This window comes from Pantherophis guttatus, chromosome 4 (genome assembly GCF_059756535.1).
Source record: "Pantherophis guttatus breed Tessera chromosome 4, ASM5975653v1, whole genome shotgun sequence".
Lineage (NCBI taxonomy): Eukaryota > Metazoa > Chordata > Lepidosauria > Squamata > Colubridae > Pantherophis > Pantherophis guttatus.
In genome coordinates, this window is record NC_142066.1 from 131,265,681 (window position 1) to 131,289,952 (window position 24,272).

Genomic DNA, 24,272 nt, shown 5'->3' on the forward strand with positions numbered 1-24,272 from the left:
CAAGATATCTCCAGACCCTTCACATCTTAGGTACAAAATGTTTCAACTTCTTAGACTCTTAGGTTGGCAATACAGAGTATTATATGCCAAGACAACTAGACAGAGAGAGATTTCTCATGCCATCACTCTGCTGAACACCAAATTCTTGCAGTTGACAAAACAGTGATTACTAATGTTTATGTATATTAACCTATAGTGTGTGCTTGTATTATTTATCCATTTTTTAGGTCTTATTCCCCTTTCTACTTGTTGATCACTTTTAATATTACTATTCTTCACACAGGCAGGTACATGTTCAGACTGGGTTTGGCATTTTTGTCTACCTATCAAATCCTTTCCAAAGACCTGGGATAGGCAGATGTGGATGTTTGATGATATTACACATATCATTGCAGGATGTAAGCTGTTTTGAGTAAAGCCATCTTTTGTAGTTGACCTATGGTGAATTTATCAATGCTAATGATGTTCAAGTGATGTTCCAGTTGTTCTGGAATTGCACCCAACACATCTATGACTATTGATACTATTTTTCCATTCTTTTATCACAGTTGTTTGCAGATCTTTGTATTTTCTTTTCTTCTCCATTTCTTTCTTTTCTATTCTGCTATCTCCAGATACTTCCATAGCCACTACCCAGACTTTTTTGTCCTTCTTACCAACAGTTGTTAAGTCAGAGGTGTTATATCATAGGTACCTGTTTGTTTGAATTCTAAACTCCCCCAGCAATTTAGTTTCTTTATTTTCTATGACTTTCTCTATTTTATGGTCTTACCAGATCTTGCTTGCAGGAAAATGATACATCTTACAGATCTTCCAATGCACCATTGATATTTTGTCATGCCATTGCTTATAATCACTCTGTGCAATCTTTCAGCAGACAATCAGGTAGTCAACTGTTTCTTCAACTTCTTTGAAGAGGCAGAACTTGCTGTCTGTTGCTGGATTCTCAATTCTGGTTTTGTATGCATTTGTTCTTAATACTTGTTCTTATGCAGCCAGAATTAGCCCCTTGTTCTTTTTTCAACTTTCCTGCTCTTAGCCATTACCAGGTCTTGTTATTATCTGTTTCCCTAGCTATTTTTGTAATGCATTGGCCATGTAATGCTTTGTCTTTCCATGCCTCCATTCTGTTCTTCATTTAGTCATTCCTATAGGCCAGCTGGTCTCTTCAGTAGTCAGTAAGTCTTCCTGGGTATACTAGCTTTAGTGCATCTTCTTCACTGTCTTTCAGATATTCTTCCAATGCCCCTTTTTCTTCTTCAACCATCTGATATATTTGCAACATCCCTCACCCACCTATTTTCCTTGGTAGCTAGAGTTTGTCTAGGTCACTGCAAGAATGAAGGGCATGATTGATTTGTCACAATTTTTCTGCTCTTCCTATTCATGGCTTTTAGTTCTGCTTGGGTCCAGTCCACTATTCCAGTTTTGTCTGTAATGACTTGAATTTCCTGGGTGTTTATTATTTCTTTATTGTTTTGCAAGTACACCGAGTGCTTTGATACTGGAGACAAATTCCTTGTGTGTTTAGCCACACTTCCCAAATAAACTATTTTGTTCTGTTCTATTCTTCTTTTTCTATTTTTATTTTATTTGAAAATAGTTAAAATATAAAACTCCCCAAAAAAATTAAAGTCCAACAAAGAAAGAAAAAAACACAAAGCAAACAAGACATTGTTAAAAAGTGCATTAAAAAATCAGCACATATATACATATTATCTCCCCCAGTTGAATACTGATTAATACACTACTATAATATTATTTGAGCACATGATGAGCTCAGGGGCAGGGCTAGATGAATCACAAATTGGAATTAAGATTGCTGGGAGAAATATCAACAACTTCAGATATGCAGATGATACCTCTAATGGCAGAAAGGGAAGAGGAACAAAGAGCCTCTTGATGTGGGTGGAGGAGGAGAGTGCAAAAGTTGGCTTCAAACTCAACATTAAGAAAACTAAGATCATGGCATCCGGCCCTCTCAATTCCTGGCAAATAGATGGGGAAGAAATGGAGGTAGTGACAGATTTTATTTTCCTGGGCTCCAAGATCACCGCAGATGGGAACTACAGCCAATAAATTTAAAGATGCTTGCTCCTGGGGAGGAAAGCTATGGTAAATCTAGACAGCATACTAAAAAGCAGAAACATCACCCTGCCAACAAAAGTGAGTACAGTTAAGGCTATGGTTTTCCCAGATGCAATGTATGGCTGTGAAAATTAGACCATAAGGAAGGCTGAGAGCCAAAGAATTGAGGCCTTTGAACTATGGTGCGTGAGAACACTCCTGTGAGTCCCTTGGACTGCAAGGCAATCAAACTGGTCAGCCCTAGAGAAGGATCAACCCTGACTGCTCTTTAGAAGGCCAGATCCTGAAGATGAAACTCAAATGCTTTGGCCACCTAATGAGAAGGAATAACTCAGTGGAGAAGAGTCTAATGCTGGGAACCATTGAGGGCAAAAGAAGAAAGAGATGTCTGGATGGAGTCACTGAAGCAGTCGGCGTGAGCTTGAATGGTCTCCAAGGGATGGTAGAGGACAGGAAGGCCTGGAGGAATGATATCCATAGGGATGCAATGGGTCGGACATGACCTCACGACTAACAACAACAACAATAATAACATTATTCCCACCGCTTGTGAAACATGCCCTCAAAATTTTAAATTACTAAATCTATTTGCAAATCATTGACGTCATGTATGTACTATATTAATGACAAAATAGTTAACAGGAAACAAAATAATAATAATAAGTAAGGTTAGTTTCAAAACCCTCTGTTAACAAATTGTTATTGTTATCAACTTTTAGAAAATTTATCAAAATTTGTTAATGATGCAGCTGTGGTCTGGCTTCTGGTTTGTGGTCGTGCCTCATCGGTGTGGATTTGGGTTTGTTTTTTGTGTGGATGTGTGGTGGTGATATCCTGTGTCGTTTTCGTGAGTGTGGGTCTGGTGTCATTCTTAGTGTTAGAACTCGTTTGTCAATAAGGGCGGGTTTCCAAATGGCTGGTAGGCGGGAGGTATCATCTTGTTTATTCATGCTGTGTGGGCGTTTTTCTATCTCAATGGCTTCTCTGATTATTCTGTTGTTATAGTGTTCAGTTTTGGTGATAGTTCTGGTCTTTTTAAAGTCAATTTCATGTTCTGTGGCTCAAAGGTGCTGGACCAGGGAAAAAGTTGGTTCCTCTTTTCTGACTACTCAAACTAACCCAAGCACAACCAAGCCCCTACCTAAACAGAACACACCCCCATCCAATCAGAGCACAGCCAAGCCCCCAACCAATCAGAACACACCTCCACCCAATCAGAACATAGCCAAGGTCCCACCCAATCAGTTCACACCCCCACTGGCAGTTAAAAGGAGGGATAAGCTGCGATCACACATTGCTCCTAGAAGCACAAAGCCGAAAACACCAGCCTGAAGATGATGAATGAGACTTCGTCGAAACGTCGCCAAGATACTTCCAATTTTACGCGGAAGAAAACCCGAATAACCAAAGACCTACATACAAACACCTGCGAAAACCTCAGAAAACAAATATATATATATATATATATATATATATATATATATATATATATATATATATATATATATATAATAGAGAGAAGATATTTTCTGAATATTTCATTCCAAGATTAAAACAAAGATTAAAAAAATAAGCTCTAAATATTTTGCAAATCAATAAAATGCAAAAATTCTGTGGTCAGAGTCCAATATTAATATAAATCAAATGAAAGCACTTTCACCATCCAAGAACACGTTTCCTTATGGAAAACTGAAAGTTATTCAAAACAACAACATAAATCAAAGGAAGAAAGAAAAAAAGAACAGCTAGAGTCCAGCAAGGGGTTATAATAAACCAGCATTCAACCATCCAATCAACAATAAAAAACAGAGCAAAACAAAAAGTGAAGTTAAAACCCAGAAATGCTTAAGAAAATGAATTTCCGAGAGGAAGATGGATGACCAGTGACTTTCTAACCATTCCCATAAGGAACTGGAATCTTCAAGACTCTCCTTCCCAGGTGGATCCATGACCATCCAAAAGCTGTCTTGGTCATTCCTAAGTGCTCCCATTCAAATCCAGAGAGCAGCACTGCCAGAAAAACAGCTTTGGCAGCAAAATCAGCAGAATGTCGGCAAGAGAGAAAAAACTCCTTACTGTTCAGCCCCATCTTGGAAAAGAGCCATATTCTATTCAAAAATATACTTGTTCATTGATCTATTGAGAAAATGATCCAAAGCTACATACTTCAGTATGACAAAAGTAAGTCTAAGATTATCAGTTCATTTGAACAAGAAATTAGAATCAGATATTTTCAATCAAAGGGACAACAATCAGTTCTGAGTGTGGGAAGTCCTACCTTCTTTAAAGAACAGAATTGTAGATATCTACTCTCAAACTCCAATCTTCACAACACAGGAATGTGGAAATGTATCATGGCTTGTACAAAGGAGATTTCTGAGGACCTTAATGGGTGGAAAAGATGACAAAACCAGTTTTAAAGAATTTAGACTCTACCAGTCCACTGTTAGACAGATGGGATACAAATGGAGACAATTTAACACCACTGTTTTCCTTCCCAAGAGTGGTCAACCAACCAAGATCATATCAATCACAAAGCATAATATTCCAGGAAGTCTCAAAAAGCCTGAGGATAATGTCTAAGGAACTAAAGGTCTCTTGCATTGATGAGTGCCAGTTTTGTGAAATCACCATCGAAAGTACACTGAACAAAAGCGAACACTGTAGGCTGAAAAGGGAAAGCCACTATACTCCAAAAGAACATTGCTTCTCATCTATAGTTTGCAAAAAATTACGCAGATAAGCCAAAAAACTCTTGCAAAAATGTTCTGTGGACAAATGAGATCAAAACAAAACTTTGTGAAAAGTGTTATATTTGCTTAAAGGCACACACTGCATTCCACCATATGAGTTTTATCCCATCTGTGAAACATAGTGGTGGCAAATCATGGTTTGAGCCTGCTGCTTCTGGATCAGGATGGCTTACCAATATTGATGGAAGTGTAGATTCTTAATTTTACAAGCAAATTTTACAGAAAAGTTAGGGCATCTCTCCATGAACTGAATCTTAAAAGAAAGTAGGCATAACATACCGTAAATCTTATGACCAAAAGACAGTTAAAGCAGAAAAAAGTTTGATTACATTTTGGGTCATTTTGACCATTTTCAAAATATTGAAAATTCAAAAACCTATAAGCACCACTGTATAAATATGCCTAAAAACCTGAAAGTAACTTTGATATTTCCCTTTTTCTATTATTCCTTTCTCTTGACCTACGTAGCCTCCTATCTCATATGATTGCTCACATTAATCGATAAAAACATAAACTCTGTAAAAACATTAAATAAAATTTAGTCATCAGAACTTCAGTATTGAATTGCCTTGTTAAAAAAATGAGCTTAGTAAAAAAAATATAAAAGAGTTTAATGGCAAATGTATTTTTAGGACGTTCTTTTCCCCCACATATAGCCTTTGAATATACTTTCAGTATTTGTTTTTCAGTGTTTTAGGGCAGCTGTTTTTAGTTTCTTTTGCACAGCGGGATAGGAAAGAGACAGCATACAGTAAAATAATTATTTTCTGAGAACAGACAATAACTACTGGGAGACAAAATATAATGGGAGGATTTCTTTTACTTACAATTTGTTTACGTGCTTACTTTATTAGTTGTGTAATGAAATACAAAGCATTCTCTAAAATGTATTTAACGAAGAAATCTTAACTAAAGCTTATGCAGACACCGCGCACATCTTTCGCATTACCGAAAGGCTTTCCTTCCTTCAGATGACTTTTCAACTCAGACCGTCCTCAGAAAGTTTCAGTCAGTCACACAGGAAGATCTGTATCTGAGCGTCTAGGACGATACACACGTTCCCAAGACTTCCCAATAGTGATCTCGTGCTCTTGAGAACGCTCTGCTTGTCGCTAGGTTACGCTAACCTTAAGGCGCATGCGTAACAGCAGTTTCTAGAGCTTTGAACTACAGAATAGAGTTTCGCCAGGGGGCACAACTTTACCGTCATAGATCATAGACTCCTATTCATTAGACTCATATAGAGTTAGAGTTTCCAAGTTCATATTCTTCCCTTTCTTGAGGAGTGGAATAATATCATACAAAGCACATTAAACGAGCAATTCAGATTTGAAAGACAGATGGCTAGATAAACTTCCCCCACTCCTCCACAACCTCTTTTATGTATTTCCCAGTTCAACTATATTGCTTGAATATATGCTGGTTACATTTTATACACAAAAGAGCAGCGGTTTTTCGATTTGGCAGCGTTTAAGATGGGTGGACATCATAAAGTGCCAGGTTCGAAAACACCGGTCTCGAGGCAGAACCATTCACATTCAAACCATTTCATATTTTTTTAAAAAAAGTTCGTAGGATCGTAATCAGTAATTTGTTTTCCAAATATGGATAATTAAATAAGTGCACTAAGTTAGGCTTGGAAAGGCCTGAACGGATTATATTGCGCTTCAATGGATCAAGGCTAAAAGTTCTTAATATGAGAGACGTTGCTTCGGAATCTAGTCTGATAGCGACTAAATACGATCGCGCTATTTCATAGATCTTCGTCTGAGCCGGAAAAAAACTGACATGCTTGGCTAGGAAAGATCAAGGCCTATCCGCTGTCAAAATAACTACGAAGACGAGTCCCTCAAATCGCTGACCGCGCTCGAGTTCCAAGCGGTGCTCACTAATTTTTATATAGGTCTACGCTTTCATTGTGTAATTGCTAGCGCATGCGTAGTTAGTCCCAAGGGCTGAATTGGTTGAAGTTGCTCATGCTGGTATTCCTTTTCTGGACAAGCCGGTGTTTCCCTCCTCCTCTCCCCCCCCCCCCGCCTGTGTCACAGCTTAGGCATTGTGAATTGGAAACATGACCCAGTGTTATTTCCTAATGCATTCTCAATTTACTGGAAGAATTATTTCTTCCTTCCCATTCTGAAACACCATTCACACAGCTTGACTGTTTAGCCACCCGAGGAAGAGGGCGGGGAGAGGGGGAAATAATACTGTAGGGAAAAAAGGAAAACAGTGAAACGGTGTATCTCTTTCCATGCATTCCCAATATTAGCAAGCTGATGTCCTGTTTATAATTGCTGTAAAGAAAGCCAGAAGAATGGAACGTAAAGTAAGGAATAGTTAATCACAGCAAATGGTACAACTCCATAACGTGTAATACTATAACTCGGAAGGCAATATGTAAATACCAAGAAATGTGATTCAGCTGTGAAGTGTTACCTTTTCCTTAGCAAAATGCAGAAGCAGAAAGAAAAGGAGGAAGGACGGGGAACAAGAGGGAAGAGGAGGAGGAAGGGAGGAAGAAAAAGAGGAAGGAAGAGTAGTATAGTCTTTATTGCCATTGAGCATCATGTAGGAAGTTAGCACCCGCCCCTTTCTTAGGGAATTATTTAGTCTTTTTTTACCTGTTTAAATGTCTTGCATGAAAATCTCTCTCATTGCCTCTTTGTTTCACAAAAGGAAAATGTTTCATGAAATAGCCAATTGAAAATAAAACAAAAAAAAATTATACTGAATAAATTAATAAAGAATCTCATTTCATTCCAGAGCATGGTTAGAATATGAATATATCTAAATGTTGATAAATTTGTGCCTTTGGCATTTGCTCGTCACAGAGAAAATGTCTCATATATGATTCACATAGAGCAGAACCTTCAGTATATTCATTTTTCACTACTTATTCCCTGTTCTTTCAACTAAAAAATAATTTGTTCTGGGTTTTTTTCTGTTTTAAGCTATTTCAAAGGCACTTGCCAGTTGGCAACATATTAATTAAAACAATCCCCCTCCAATTAGAAGACAGCCAGAAAAGAGCATAATATTTAAAGCACATAATTAAAAGAAATGTGCCATTTGAAATAGGAGTTATCACTATTTACTTAGAATCAAGAAATTATGGAAACAGAGTTGGTACTCAAAATAAACATCTTGTTCCACCCACTGCACTTCTCATTGAAGAAGTTCTAGAGGAAAAAACGGCTTTTCATTTTGAAGTCTAACGAATCCAGAGGAAAGTAGCATGCAAAATCTATAAATGAAAAGCATCAAAGTAGATCAGCTGCAAGATCCTATAGAGAAAAATGAAAAACCCTTGTAAGCTGTGGCCCAAGGCCAATTTCGAAACCCCCTTGCAAGACTTTCAGACATTTGTTAACAGCTATCTACCCCTTCCTTGCAGCCGGGGGAAAAAAATAAGGTATTACGAAGATAACCCAGGCTATGGCTATCAGACATCAAAAACATCAGCCAGACTATCCCATATCCTTTACATGGACGATCTGAAGTTGTATGGAAAAACACTCTCTGAAATAGAATTGTTGCTCAACATTGTCTGTACATGCAACGAAAACATTGCAATGGAGTTTTGACTAGACAAATGTACCATGCTCATCATCAAACAGAAAAATAGTGAAAACTGAAGAAATCAAGATACCCTATGAAAATTACATCAAGAGTATGAGTGAAAATGATCACTAAAAATTCCTGTGCATCCTTCAAGTTGACAACATCAAGTACACTGAAATCAAGGTTACAAGTGAATACATCAAAAGAGTGAAGAAGATTTTAAAATCCAAATTTAGTGAAGGAAATACAATCAAGGCAATCAACGCCTGAATAATTCCAGTTATTAGATACACAATTAGAATAGGGGACTGGATTCAAGCAGAACTAAAAGCTGTGGATAGGAAGACCAGAAAAATAATGACAATGAATCATGCCCTTCATCCTCCCAGCGACATTGACAGATTCTACCAGGGAAAATAGTGTGAGTATGGAATGTTGCAAATATATCAGATGGTTGAAGAAGAAAAAGGGGCATTGGAAGAATATCTGAAAGACAATGGAGATGGTGTGCTAAAGCTAGTATACTAAGAAGCCTTACTGATTACTGAAGAGACCAAACTGGCCTACAACAGGAGTGTCAAACTCAAGGCCCAAGGGCCAGATCCAGCTCGCAGGGTACTTAGATCCAGCCTGTGGAGAAGCCCTGGAAATAACGAAAGATTGGCCCGCGGTGCCTCTGCCAGTAAAAATGCGGCCCTCCTAAGCTCCATTTTTGCTGCCAGAGTATTGCAATAGGCCATCCCAGCCAAAAATGGAGCTTGGAAGTCCGTTTTCTCTGGCAGAGGGCTCAGGCCACAGGCACCCCCAACATGAGTGATGTCAAGCTGGCCATGCCCATCTCAGCCATGCTCACCCCGGCCTCCTGAAGTCAAACACAACCCTGATGTGGCCCTCAATGATATTGAGTTTGACACTCTGGCCTACAAGAAAGACCAAATAAAAACAGAATGGAGATATGGGAAGACAAAGCATTACATGGCATGTATATTACAAAAATAGCAGGGAAAATAGATAATAACAAGACCTGGCAATGGCTAAGAGCAGGAAAATTGAAGAAAGATGAAGGGGCTAATTCTGACTGCACAAGACCAAGTATTAAGAAGAAATGTATTCAAAGCCAGAATTGAAAAAAAACAGCAACACATAGCAAGTGCTGCCTCTGCAAAGAAGCTAAAGAAACAGTGGACTACCTGATTAGCTGCTGCAAGAAGATTCTAACAACTGATTGTAAGCAATGTATGACAAGGCAGCAACAATGGTACATCTGCAAGAAATACCATTTTCTTACAAGCAAGAACTAGTAGGACCTTAAAATAGAGAAAGTTATAGAAAATAAAATTTATAGAAACTAAATTGCTCTGGAACTTTAGAATTCAAACAGACAAGATACCTGCCATATAACACTCCAGACTTAAAAATCATCTATAAGAAATACAAAAAAAGTCTGGATAATGAATGTGGCAGTATCTGGAGAAGAAATGAAGAAGATTACAAAATACGAAGATCTGCAAATAGAAATAGATCGATCTGGCAAAAAAAAGCAAGGGTAGTACCAATAATAATAGGCACCTTGTGCAATCCCCAAACAACTGGAGCATCATGTGAACACCATTGCCACTGACAAATTCACCATCAGTCAGTTGGAAAAGGCAGCTTTATCCACTACATCCTTCAACAATATCTATAATACCATCAAACATCCACTTCTGCCTATCCCAAGTCCTTTGAAAGGACCTGATAGGTAGATAAATATCCCAAGTGCAGTCTGAACATCTGGCTGACTGTACAAGGAACCATATAATTATAATTAAATAATGTAATTATAATTTAATAATGGATTCAACAAGAGTAATTTTCTGCCCAGTTTTCATGCAAGCAAATGGAAATATTTTTGTTTTCTCTATCTTCTAAATTTTAGGCCGAGGGTAACTAAATACAGGATACCACTGGCCGATAATTTAATTTGTTTTTCTGTTACCAAGTATGCAACAGAGCAGTCAAAAGATAAGATCACTGCTTCACTTGAAGTGAGCCAAAGTTCTAATTCAACATGGTGATATGATAAATCAAAAGTTGAAAATGGTACCCTATTTGTGGCATAGTGACAGAAAGAAATTTCTCCAACTTAATCAGAATAATAGTTATTTTGTTATTAGCATGCTATCTAACATACAACTGTTCTCAAAATCACAGGTCATTTCATGACATTCCTATATAGTCACACAACATATTAAGCCAAAACAAAACATCTTAGTGCCTGGGTGTGAAACTAACCAGCCACTGATCCAGTATCATCAACTGACTTTACGATTGAATAAACATTTGCACATGGTTCTCGTCAACCAACTTTCTAATAATTGCTCTGCAGTAAATGAAGCATACTAATCCATAATGTTGGCTTCTGTGTCTTAGAGATCTTAAGCTTCAAGTTATCAAGGTACAAAGTTTATAGCTGTACAATTCTGCAAGTAGATTCCTCTGCAGAAGTCCTCAAAACCATGAAATGAATGTCATACTGTTGTGATACAATTCTATTTCTTTTTTTATGTGAAATATCACAAAACACCCAGAACTTGCATCACAATTCTCCTGCAGGTTGGCTGTAACAGAATCTTCCAGATTGTTGTTGAGCATTTAACGTGTAATTAGAAATGAATGTTCTTTTCTATTTATCAATAATACTGATTCCACATAACTACTCTGCTGTTACACTGTTATTATTATGTGGCACAATATGTTCACACTAAGAACACAGGCCAAATTAATAATTTATAGCTGACTGATTATGTCTGACATGTTGAACAACAGTTTTTGCCACAAAGTTTAGAGTTCAGTAATTACAGATCTGGTTGGAAAAATAAATATATTCTTCAGATTCAGTACCATCATACAGTTTGACACCACAATTGCGATATTTAATGTCCTAAATTTCTCAAGATACTGAAGAATTTATCCTTGAGAGCTCATGCAATTTCATCTGAGAATACAGAAATCTTGGGCAAGAATACTAAAATCTTAGCAGTACTTGTCAGTTTTGTGAAATTTTATTTATATTTAAAACATTGGTAATTTTAAAGCCAATTTTAGGATTTTCTCTGATGTAACACTACTGCTAAAAACAAAAGAGGAAGTCATTTTTGACAATCCAGTGGCTATTATTTACTGTTAAAATGATCAAATCTTCCTCGTACACATTATCACTTAGAAATCAGGAAAGACATCTTTCAGCTGATGTCGTGGCAGGATCGGTCACAGAAAGCAGGTCTCCGCTCTCCTGAGCCAAGTTCTTCCTGTTGGTGGGCTCCGAAAGGAGCCAAAGCCACACTGTAGGGGTGGTGAAGCAAAGAGGGGTGCCCTGTGAGGTTGTGAGAGCCACATCTCTCCTGCATGGCCCGGGGCTTTCTTTTCTCTCTCAGCCATGATGATGAGAAGAGGCAGCCCAAAGATAGTTCCCATGAAGCTGGGACAGCCAAGAAACAACTAAGACCAGTGCTGGAACAGAGTTAGTGAACGGTGTCTGGAACTGGGTGAGAGGATTCCTTTTTATTCAAAATCTAACCCCAAAAGGAAAAATCCAGGAGAACTATTTGCTCAGAGCTACTTGTTAAGGAGCAAGTGAGCATTTTTACTAGATTAGAAAGAAAAGATCAAAGGAAGAAAAACAAAAAACTTTTTAAAAATACAGGAAATTGGATTTTGAAATTGGGAAGGCGTTGTTTTCGTATTTAAGTACCTATATACTTAAATAGCTGCTAAAAAACCCTATTTATTTAAATAGCTGCTGGAACTATTTATTTAAAAAATTAACCCTGCTTTTATAAATTGAATCAAAACTGACTAACCATTGAACTGGTTAGTCTTGCAATAACATTGAAATTTAAGCTGAGAGCACCACCTGCTGATGAAAAGAAATACAACATATATTTACAAGCCTGGCAAGATTTCAGATATGGAATAAACAATACTTATCTGGAGGATTGTGAAGATATTTACTTAGTTATAAGCATCTACTTTATTGGAGATTTAAATGTGAGAACAAGGAATGTCTAATTAAATGACCCTTGAATGTTATGATACATGATTGAATTTATAAAGAGGAACAATCCCCTGGACTACTTAAAGGGGACTGAAGGATTAATTTTAGATTTGAATCAGGGGTGAAATGCTCCCGGTTCGGACCGGATCGGGCAAGTCAGTAGTGATTGTGGCGGGTGTTTCGGCGATCTGGTAGCGATGGTGGAGCAAAGCTCCACCCACCCACCTGGGTGTCGTTACTTCCTGGTTTTAACCAGGAAGTAATCTGTTCTTTACCTTCTGCACATGCATGTGCACTTCCAAACTAGTAAGGAAGATAAGTAGATTTCACCCCTGGTTTGAATACACGGTTTCTGGACTACTGCACAAGAGCAGGACTTATTAAAAGAAGACAAGATGCTCATCAGGGAAAAATGAGTGGATCTTGGGAAGATGTGGCATTAATGTATCAAAGCATAAAGGACATTATAATAAGAAATCACAAGGAGTTTAAGGAAATAATGCATGGCATAGAGGAAAAGGTGGACAATATAATAGTTTCAGTTTCAGTTTTCAGTTTATTTAAATTTATATACCGCCTTACTCCCGAAGGACTCAGGGCAGTGAACAGCCATAAATAAAACAAATATAATATAAAATTTAAAAACAAGTTAAAAGACATATTAAATAGATTTGGCCCACTAATTAAAATACCCCTATTTTTAAGAACAGATCCGAATTAAAATGAAATGATTAAAAAGGGTTAGGCCAGCCCCGCTTGATGGAATAAAAAGGTCTTGAGGGCATGGCGGAAAGTGCGCAAATCCGGAATCCTCCGTATCTCTGGGGGGAGCTCGTTCCAAAGGGCAGGTGCCCCCACAGAGAAGCCTCTCCCCCTGGGGGCCGCCAGTCGACACTGTTTGGCCAATGGCACCCTGAGAAGCCCCTCTCTGTGGGAGCGTACTGGTCGGTGAGAGGCTACCGGTGGCAGAAGGCGGTCTCGTAGATAACCAGGTCCTGAGGCATGGAGCGCTCTAAAGGTGGTAACCAGTACTTTGAAGCGCACCTGGAAGACCACCGGGAGCCAGTGCAGCTGGCGCCATGTCGTTCCCATAAGCATCCACGCAGCCACATTCTGGACCAATTGGAGTCTCCGGGTACTCCTCAAAGGGAGCCCCATGTAGAGAGCATTACAGTAGTCCAGGTGGGAAGTGACGAGGGCATGAGTGACCGTGCATAAGGAGTCCCGATCCAGAAAGGTACGCAACTGGTGAATCAGGCAAACCTGATAGAAAGTCCCACTGGCCACAGCCATCAGATGTTCTTCTAAGGACAGCCGTGTATCCAGGAGGATGCCCAAGTTGCGAGCCCTCTCTGTAGGGGCGGTCAAAGCAAAGGAGGGAATGATCCGACCATGACAAAGGTTCAGTCACTATGTCCCCTATATCAAGATCATTCAGCCACTGACCAGAGACAAAAACCAAGTCCAGAGTGTTTCCCCCCATGTGAGTAGGGCCATGCACTAACTGGGTCAGGTCCATAGCCGTCATGGAAGCCATGAACTCCCATGCTTTCTCAGATGCTTCACCGATGGATGGCAGGTTAAAATCCCCCATGACCCTAAGCCTAGGGGTATCAACCGCCACCCCGGCTATAACGTTGAGCAGTTCGGGCAGGGCCGCTGCCACGTGGCAGGGAGTCAGGTACGTAATCAGGAAGCCCATCTGTACCCCATGCCCCCACTTCACCAGGAGGGACTCACATCCAGCAATCTGAGGAACAGTGGCCTCCTTCGGACCAAGACCTTCTTTTATAACAACCGCCACCCCCTCCGCCCCTACCCTGTGACCTCGGCTGATGAAATGCGCGGACACCAGGTGGGCACATTTCAATGAGGGGGACACCCCCCCCGGCCCAACCAGGTCTCCGCAATACGTGCCAGATCCGCTCCCCCCTCCTGAACAAGATCACAAATGAGGGGGGCTTTATTTACCACAGATCTGGCATTGCACAACATCAGCCGGGTATGTGGATATGGGAGGAATATTCAGATTGAATAGCCAGGATGTTGATGCAGACAGAAACAAAGATCCAAGAGAGGAATATGGGATGCAAGTCAAAAAACAAATAAGAATTAAAATATTAATGCAGGCAAGAGAAAGCAAATATCTTTTAATATAAGGGTGGCATGACTAAAAGCTAGAATAGAGAGAGAAGTAAGAAAATGGGGAAACATTGCTGATTTTATCTGTGGTGCCTTTGATGTAAGGGAGGAGGGCGATGCCATTGTCCTGTTCTGTATCTCGGTTCTTGGGGGGTGTCTCCCTTTGGATTAGGTTGGTAATTATGTTTCTTTGGAATCTGTTAGAGATTAATACGTTTATGAGAGTGTGTAATTCAGTTTTCAGGTGGTCTTTGTCGGCTAGGCGTTTGGTTCTGGAGATGAGAGTCTTGGCTACAGAGTTGATCTGTGCAGGGTGGTGATGTGATTGAGCGTTTAAGTAGTGGTTTGTATGTGGTTTTTTCTGGTAGATGGTGTGTCCTAGGGAGCCGTCAGGTTTTCTGTAGACTAGGACATCCAGAAAGGGGAGTTGGTTGTTAGCTTCTATTTCGATAGTAAATTGTATTTTGGGATGTAGGTTGTTGAGATGTGTGAGGAAGTTGTCTAGTTTTTCCTTTCCGTGTGGCCAAATTATGAAAGTGTCATCTACATATCTGAGCCAGAGTTTGGGTTTGTGTTCAGATTTATCCAAAGCGTTGGTTTCAAAGTGTTCCATGTATAGGTTTGCGATGACGGGTGAGAGCGGTGATCCCATAGGTGCTCTTAAGTCAGCACTCCACACCTCCCCATCAGTATTTATAGAGAGACGGCATCTCCAATCATGCTTTCCTCACACAAGCACGAAGGCGAAGACACCAGCCTGAAGATGACGAGTGGGACCTCGTTGAAACATTGCCAGGTTTTCTTCCCCACAGGAACAGTTTTAACAGTTACCCTTGTGGATTACAAATCAGTTAGACTAACTTTATCAATCAACAAGATTGATTGCTTTTATTATATTAAAAATCTAAATATTAATAGAGTGCAGAAAATATAAGAAAAAATATCGAGCTAAATTGTTATATTCTTTCTGATGCAATCCTATAGAGTATGTATTTATTCAGAATTCAAATGTTAACTCACAAAGCATCCCTGGCCTGCTTATTATCTCTCTCAAATATTATCTCTCTCAAAAATAAGCAATTTTTTGTTACATAGAACCTGGTGGGAAAAGGTCAAACACTACAGCAAGAAATTAGATTTCCTACAGTTATACTGATATTTGCAGTTTTGATTAAAAAAAATCAAGATTATCTATTGTTTATATGCACTATACACTACATATAAACAATCATCAGAAGTTCTGTTGCATCATGGCAACGCTATCTTTAGTTTTTTGACCAAGCCCTGTATATACTTCTGGGTAGTTGTGAACCAAATGGAAACTTAACAATATATTCTAATATTTACTTATGAATGTACAAACAAAGCACCTTAATTGCAAACAAACTTTGAGGCAGACAACACTATTTCTCTTACTCACTTTTTTCTTTTTTTAGAATTAGATTTGCCTTTTCAATATCTTTTCAACAGTTCTCTATAGCAGCAATTTTGAAACCAATATTCATATAAAATACAGCATTTATATTTTGTTTGTTTTGCTAAAATAATTAAATTTCTTTTCCCAAATATAAATAATCAGCCATATTTGTCGGGCTAGCCCAGTTATGTGCAAAAGTAAGATAGATAAAATTATAAATGCCAGAAGGTTTGTGCAGGAGTAATTACAACCATGTTTGTCTTGTACCAATGTATTTAACAACTGAAAACAAAATAAGTCATTCTAACAAATGGACAGATTAGCTTAACTAAGCTGAAAGGGAGAACTGAAGCCAGAAGCTATTTTAATAAATGGGAAAAATAGTTCCCATATATAGTACATTTTAAATTTATCTCAGGAATAATATAATTATTTCCAATTTTAAATATATATGCAATTGCAATTGTTTTACAGAATTTGCACTATGAAATTTATATCAATCCTTGATGTTCCAGTAAGATTGATTAGGAAAAAAAAATTCCTGGAGAAATATCTTATTTTCTCCAGGCATAACTTTATGCAAAACCACAACACAAAGCTATAGGCGTGAAACAGGACAACCTACTATGCTCCCTACAATGCTGTCCACAGCAAAACCTGCCACTTGTTAATAGTACGACTCAGGGGTGAAATCCAGCAGGTTCTGACAGGTTCTGGAGAACTGGTAGTGGAAATTTTGAGTAGTTCGAAGAACCGGCAAATACCACCTCTGGCTGGCCCCAGAGTGGGGTGCGAATGGAAATTTTGCAATATCCTTCCCCCAGGAGTTGGGAGGAAATGGGGATTTTGCAGTATCCTTCCCCTGGAATGGGGTGGGAATGGATATTTTGCAGTATCCTTCCCCTACCACGCCCACTAAGCCATGCCCACCAAGCCACACCTATAGAACTGGTAGTAAAAAAATTTGGATTTCACCACTGGTATGACTCCCCTTTCAAACAAATAAAATATACAAGGAACATACAGTGATCCTTGATAGGAGAGACCGTTCTAAAACAAACTGTTTGAATTTCTGCAACCCGGGGGGGAGGGGAATCAAATATCATTTAATTAAATAATGAATATTAGTTTTATCTATGCCACGTTTTATGGACTGGTCACTGACTATAACAAAGAATCTATTTACTTAACTTATCTACCTACCTACTATTTAATTTACTTGGTATGTTCCAGGAATATTCCACATCAGAACTGCTTTTAATAGTTGCTCACATAAATATGTCATACAGTAGTTGTTCCCAAAAGGTTATGCTGAAGCTGCCTGTGCCACACTCATCTGAATCTGTTCAGACAATCTGTAGCATTATAAGTATTCCTCGATTTACAACCATAGCTGGCACAAGAATTTCCCTTGCTAAGCAAGGCAGCTGTTAAGTGCCCTCCACCTGATTTTACAACTATTTTTGCCACAGTTGTTAAGTGAATCATATGGTTGTTAAGTAAATCTGGTTTTCCTAATTGACTTTATGGGAAGTCACAAATGGCGATCATATGACTCTGAGATGGTGCCAGGTGCCGAGTGCTTGAATTTTGTCATATGACCACGAGGATCTGTAACAGTTGTAAGTGTTTAAGAGAACTCATAAGTCACTTTTTTCAGTGTTGTTTTAACATTGAAGAGTTGCTAAACGTAGGGTTGTAAATCAAGGACTTCCTGAAGTATACAGAAATTAGCTATAAGCTTGGGATTGTTGTCTATTCAGATAAAATACATAAAGGGACATCTCTGGAATGAAACTGAATAACAACTTGAGAAAAACAGTATTAAACCTGCATCTGTTGTCAGCAGCGAGACTATTGTCAACATCTCAAGTGTAATTCAAAAACCTGCACAGTGATTCACCTGGGAGTAAAACTCCGGCCCCATTTTCCAGTCATTGGATTAATTCACAATCTATATTAAGTACATACGGTACTTTTCCTCATCTGAGAACAATTATTATAACTTACTATTCAGTTCATAAACTACATTACAGGAATAATGTATCCTTTTTTTGAGCTTCATTGCCACCTTTTTTCAAAATGTGCACTTATGTATTTATTTAAATTTAAGATTTAGAGGTTGCTCAACTCAAACATGTGATTCTGGGTGGCTATACAGCCAAGAAAACAGCCATGAATCAGAGCATGTCACCTGGAATGGGGAAGGCCTAAATTCAGGATTCTGTCTGGCTTCTGATTTGTTCTCTTCCCAATCATATGAGTTACTAGAGCAGATATAGTTCCAGAGAAGATGGAGGCCAACTATTTGCAAACAGCCAAGTCCCAAAGATCCAAGGAAATTAAACTAATTAAACCATCTCTCTTACTTCATGACAAGTAAGTTCAGATATGCCTATTCTTCCCAAAATCAAATTAGTAAACCTACTGTATGTTCTCCTCTTCTATATCTTGTTGAAAACTTGGAGAGATGTTGGTGTACTAGATGAGGAGGAACTGGAAGAAATCCAAAACAGCACTAATGGGCAGAGCAATACCTGAGGGACCCTGAAGGACCATCTCTCCCTAGATGCCTATCTAACTGGTCTGGCATAATCTAGATCCCACTGGCTAAGAAATACCAGTTGGTACAGTCTTTCTATCATAATGCCTGCCACGCGGAACATTCTCCTTCTGGAGTTTAGGATAGTCATAACTGCTTGCCTTTTGTAAGGCTCTAAAGATCTGATTTAGGATCTCCGAAAGTGAAAGGACACATCTCCTGGTTTCATTAGACTATCAATTGGGACTGGCCTTCCTCAACCAGTCCCTCTCTCTCTGTCCTAGGAAAGATATAATAGCAAATCACTTCTGAAGAACCTTGCCAAGAAAATTGCAGGGGCTTGTCTAGGCAATCCCTGAGAATTGATTATGATTGAATGGAAAAAGAATGACCATGCACCTCACAAAAAGCTCTAGACAACATTCAACAATTTAAATTTTTGTATATTGTTCACTGCCTAGAACCACTTACTGATCCAAAACATAAAATAAAATAAATAAAGGCTGAGAGAGACAGCAGCTGCAGAGGACAGAGGAATGGGTATGTGCCCGTGTTTCCAACACTCCCAAAGTATATCCCTGATCAGACCCACTCCTGATTACCATTTCTAAAGTAACAAATGAGATATGTGTTGAAGTTGTCTTTGGATGGTGTCAACATATCAGAAAAAATACTCTTTTTTTTTTTTTTTTTACTATTACAGCTTATATCCATCTCGTTCACAAACTGAGGACAAGATAAGGAAATATCACGAGGACAGGAGGGAAATGATGCTGCCAAGGGCTGATTATGCCATGAATAAAGGGGAATGATTCAGGATTGAAATGAGGAGTCTTTAGTACTCTCTGAGCTTGGCCGTTTTCCGACAGACATATTATTACCCAAACTAAGTAACATCATCAGTGCACAGTAATGAAACATATGCAGGAAAACAGCCAAGCTCAGAGAGCACCAAGAACTCCTCAATTATGCCATAATTAAGAATGGGGTGGGGGTGGGGGGACACACAATGTCTAAGGCAAGATTTGACTTATTTAACAAGACCAGAGTTATCTTGCCTGAGACAAAGGGATTCTTCTCCTTCAAAGCTAAGACAAATGGAGTGACAGTTGTATCTTACTTGCATATTGGCAATAGGACTTGTTTCTCAACCATTACTAAGGACAACACCCATGTTTAAGGAAGCACAGAAGACAGCATCTTACCCATTGCGTTCAGAGAAAGTTGGGATTGAAATGCTCAGGTTGAAAACTGAGAAAGCTGCCATGGTTGGCCTTCAAAGTATCTACTGCTATAGTAGTGGTCTCTGCTAATGTTGTCTTCATTCTTTACAGAAACTGAAAAATTCACTTCTAGATTTTAAGGCTGCAGTACAAAAATAAGCAAATTTTGCACTGATGAGGAACCTTTTTTTTTTTTTTAGATGTTGCACTTTGCCTGAAGAAAGCAGAAGCCATGGCTGGTGACATTATGACTTCACAGCAAGAGGCAGGTTTTTAAATGAGGTAAAAAGCAAGATGAGTGCCTTAAGCCTTGCAGAGTGAGAATTCTCACCCCAATAGGGAAAAAGTTCCAAGTTCCTTAAACCAAATGAAAAAACAACAACATTTAAGATAAATTGGTGATGATGGTGATGGGATTGCTTGTACCTGTATCTATACTGCCTTGATTATATGATCAAGTTAAGATTTTTCTACCTCTGACTGCGAAAAGAATTATTTTTAAATATTTTTTATATACTGGTGATCTGTTTCAGGTTGTTCAGGAAGAAAATCTGTATATATAAAATTACCATCAAATATGATTTCAAAATATTAGGCAATCTTTTTTATGCACGTGGGTCTTTCTCTTGAGGAAATATGCATAGAATTGCTTTGCTAGAGGTATGTCTATTTTGAATTGTTCACTAGAAATGAACTGCTGGATGTTTTTTTAAATTAAAAGAATGCTTTTCAGTACACTATCTCCCAATTCATCATTTCTGCATTATTAACTATTCAGAATTCTGTGAGAGTGACAACAATTAAATGGAAATGGTGAATCAGATATTTCCTTTTCAGAGCCTATGCTGAAGTACAAGCTTGTTTTTCTGTTTTTAAGAAATAGTACGAGAAGCAAAGCTAACCTATATAATGTCTATCCTCAGGAAAATTTAATGTGGCCAAGATAATCTTTTTAATTAATTCCCTTAGAATGGTTTTTTTCAAAAGAGAAGAATCTCTCATATTCCATTTTTCTAATATAATTTTCTATTTCCATTTTCTAATGTATTCAGTGTAATGAATATTATTTCCCATGTTTTCTTTAAAAAAATTCAGTTTATGCATTTTCATTAATATAATTAAAACATTTAAATGAATTTCTTTTTAATAGATGTCTACTTTTTCTTTCCTCTTCAATGCAATGTAATAGAATCTCTCCAATTATATTTTCCTGGCAATCCAGTGCAGTAAATTGGTCTGAAAGGTAGCAGGTAGCCTAGACTGATAAGATTCCATGGTTGTTTATGGACTTAAATTCCAGTCTTTAATGGTAACATAATATATAATCCTTTAAAACACATTTCATTTTTGGCTACCTTTCACATGCCTGTGTTCAGGCTAGCAATAAAGTACAGGTATGAGTGAAAACAAATACATAGGTATTGGAATCTGTTCTTGTGCATGTTTGTTCTAAATCCTGCTGAATTTAGATGCTTCTCCCTAGTCAACTAACTGATAAACAGTAGGTGTTGCTTTCCTCACATGAGAATGAGTATTTGATTTTCCATGTTGGAATAAACAATAGCTGCTATTTTCTATAACCCATTCTGTACACTGGGGACTACTTGTGATCTTCTCAAGTTAATTAAGATACAGTTGAATAAGATTCAAGATCACTAAGATGTGAACATCTGTTTTACCATCAGGTGAGTTTTAAAATCTCCTGAACACCAACACTTTCATGGTCTAAAATCCAGTTCTGATGTGAGCTATAGGTTCATGAACACATAGAATGTGTTATTCATGTGGTATTCTGTAGGCTATTTAAACTTGCTTTGCTGAATAACTTCTGAGTTTGCACAACATATTTAATAATAGTTTACAAAACAAAATGTGTAAGCTTTCATGCAAACACTAAGCCAACATTTTAAGTGGATAAATGTCAAGGGTATTTGGGATTGGGGAAAATATTAGGGACACAGATATAGGTGGCTCACATAGAGACAGATAGGGAATTCTGGGTAGACTCTTATAAAAGAAGGAAATTCACTCATTCGTAAACAAGCTCCTTCTTCTAATCTAATCTAATCTAAGGACAAATGTCCTTTTGCTTTATTGAGATCTGTTGCTAGCCAAGCTGGAGATTGTGGATTCCCTGGATGTCTGGGGGGCCTTTGACTATTCCTGGTAAAAACTACCCAATGCACAGTAAGACAGAATTAAACCACATAATAGATAAGAAATGTTCTGTACCATAAGTTCTGGCTGGCAGAGACATGGACCATTCTCTTGAGTTTCAGGCTCTGCAGTAGCTCCAACACCAAAGCTAGAGATGGGGGGATTACTATACTATAATCATACAGGAAGCAATAGCCTATCATTGGTTTTAAGTGTCTATATATATGATGTCAAGTTAAGACTGCTATTGTGTAACAATTGTCCTGCTGCTTGGCAATAGCTCTGCACAAATGGATGTCATCTCAAGGTTAGTGCTGGTGTCCCTGTGGCTTTTGTTCCCAGGAGACCTCTATGTCCTGGGAGAGGAGCCTGGGTTATCCTGTGATTTGATTGCTTCTAAGGTACCCAAGAACTTGTTTACAAATGCTTATAGCTTCAAAAGGCAAACATATGCTGGACCTTGGATCAGATTTGATCTGAATTTGACATTGACAAATGTCCTTTTGCTTTATTGAGATCTGTTGCTAGCCAAACTGGAGATTGTGGATTCCCTGGATCTCTGTCTTAGTAATGGACCCATTATGATGGTCTGCCTGAGACACCTGATGGATCTGGAAAATTTCAAGAGGGTACTTACAAATTTTCCTGATAATCTGATGGATATTTCTGTCCCATACTGGTTGCTCTCCACCATACAGAAATTGCCTGAAAAGATAGCTTGAGTTTATGCTATCCAGTTTTCTTCCCAGCTGCTGATTCTGTGTTTCTGTCTGGAACTACTGGAGATGAAGCAAGCAAAAAACCATGATGATACCTGCCATGAAGTGGTGGTGAAGCTTCTTTGGAAGGCAAAGTCTAAGATCCATGTTTCAACTGTGTTACAACTCTCTAACCTATTTATTATATAATCCTCCACCCAGCATGTCCTAGTTACAAAAATCACCATATATCTAGCAATATAAAGTCCCCATAGATTTATGGAGCAATAAATAAATAGCCTTGGTAAGATCATACCTAGAATACTGCATTAGTTTTGGTCACCACACTATAAAAAAGATGCTGAGACTCTAGAAAGAGTGCAGAGAAGAGTAACAAAGATGATTAGGGGACTGGAGGCTAAAACATATGAAGAACGGTTGCAGGAACTAGCCTAGTGAAGAGAAGGACCGGGGAGACATGATAGCAGTCTTCCAATATTTGATGGGTGGTCACAGAGAGCAGGGGGTCAAACTGTTTTCTAAAGCACCTTAAGGCCAGACAAGGAATAATGGATGGAAACTGATCAAGGAGAGATTCAACCTAGAACTAAGGCGAAACAATCAACCAATGGAACAGCCTGCCTTCAAAAGTTGTGGGAGTTTCATTTCTGGAAGCTTTCAAGAAGAGACTGGACTGCCATTTGTCAGAAATGATGTACGGTCTCCTGCTTTGGGGGAGGGTTAAACTAGATGACCTACAAGGTCCCTTCCAACCCATTATTTTGTTGTTCTGTTATATTAAATGTTATAACTTTAAGAAGCCACAAGAGTCCAGGTTGTTTTGCCTGTCCACTGAGCATTATGACACTAACTCATCTCATAGTATCCTATTCTATGTACATCACTCAAAATCCAGCAGTAACTTATGAGCTTTGTTCTATTATTTTCAGTTGCAGTTTAATTAGCCTGGGAGGGGCTTCAATGCCCCCAGCATACAAAATGGTTTACACAAAAATAGCACCTATTATCTGCCCATTTATGAAAACTCAAATGCCTGTTTCCATTGGAGGGGAAATGTATAATAAACCGGGGGGTAAAAATAAACAAATATTTACAGTATGTTTTAGAAGTCTTACTAGATTGAAGAAACAGATTAGGGACCCGTAAAGAGAAGGCAGAACGGAGCAGAGCAGAAGATGAATTTTAGGACAAAAGGATGAAATGTTGTCAATCTGGAAGCTGTCAAGGTGGGAGAAACTGGACTGAATGATATGAAACAGAAGGAAGGAGTATAAACCCTTCCTTTTTCTTCTGTCCAGTCAGAGCTGAAGAAGCTTTTTGGATGAGAAGTGAAATGTCTTCAAAGAAAAAACAAGGAAGTCTAGTTGCCTCCTGAAAAAAGCACCTTGGGACAACTATGAACTAGATGACTGAGAATCTCTACATACATATGAAACAGAACAAAAATTAAATATTATCATTAAAGTGGGTCATGCTTCGTGGTTTTTATTATGGTTAGTTGAATAAGCCGCAATAGGTGAACTTTTAAACACAGTAGGACAGAGATGTAAAATAGATAGGTTGAGGACCACGTACAACCTTTAACAATTACCCTGCAGAACTACCAAGTAGGTAGGGCAGGTTTTTTCAAACTT

General features: G+C 38.4%; 1 protein-coding gene across 13 annotated transcripts in view; it reads right to left on the reverse strand.

Annotated features, from left to right (window-relative positions):
• Positions 1 to 24,272, reverse strand: part of ARMC3 (armadillo repeat containing 3) — a 117,096-nt gene that overhangs the window by 88,195 nt on the left and 4,629 nt on the right. For 2 of the 13 annotated variants that reach the window (XM_087892809.1, XM_060685059.2), the window contains exon 2: positions 4,367 to 4,472. The exons of 3 other annotated variants lie outside the window; for them this stretch is intronic. Coding sequence is in view for 2 of the 10 variants with exons in the window: in XM_087892806.1 (XP_087748932.1) it covers positions 22,557 to 22,594 (38 nt within the window). In the remaining 8 variants the exon portion in view is untranslated. Of the gene's footprint in view, positions 1 to 4,366; positions 4,473 to 5,790; positions 6,751 to 21,994; positions 22,117 to 22,556; positions 22,699 to 24,272 lie in introns of those variants that run through there. 8 more of the 13 variants (XM_087892806.1, XM_060685048.2, XM_087892807.1 and 5 more) reach the window with 7 other exon arrangements.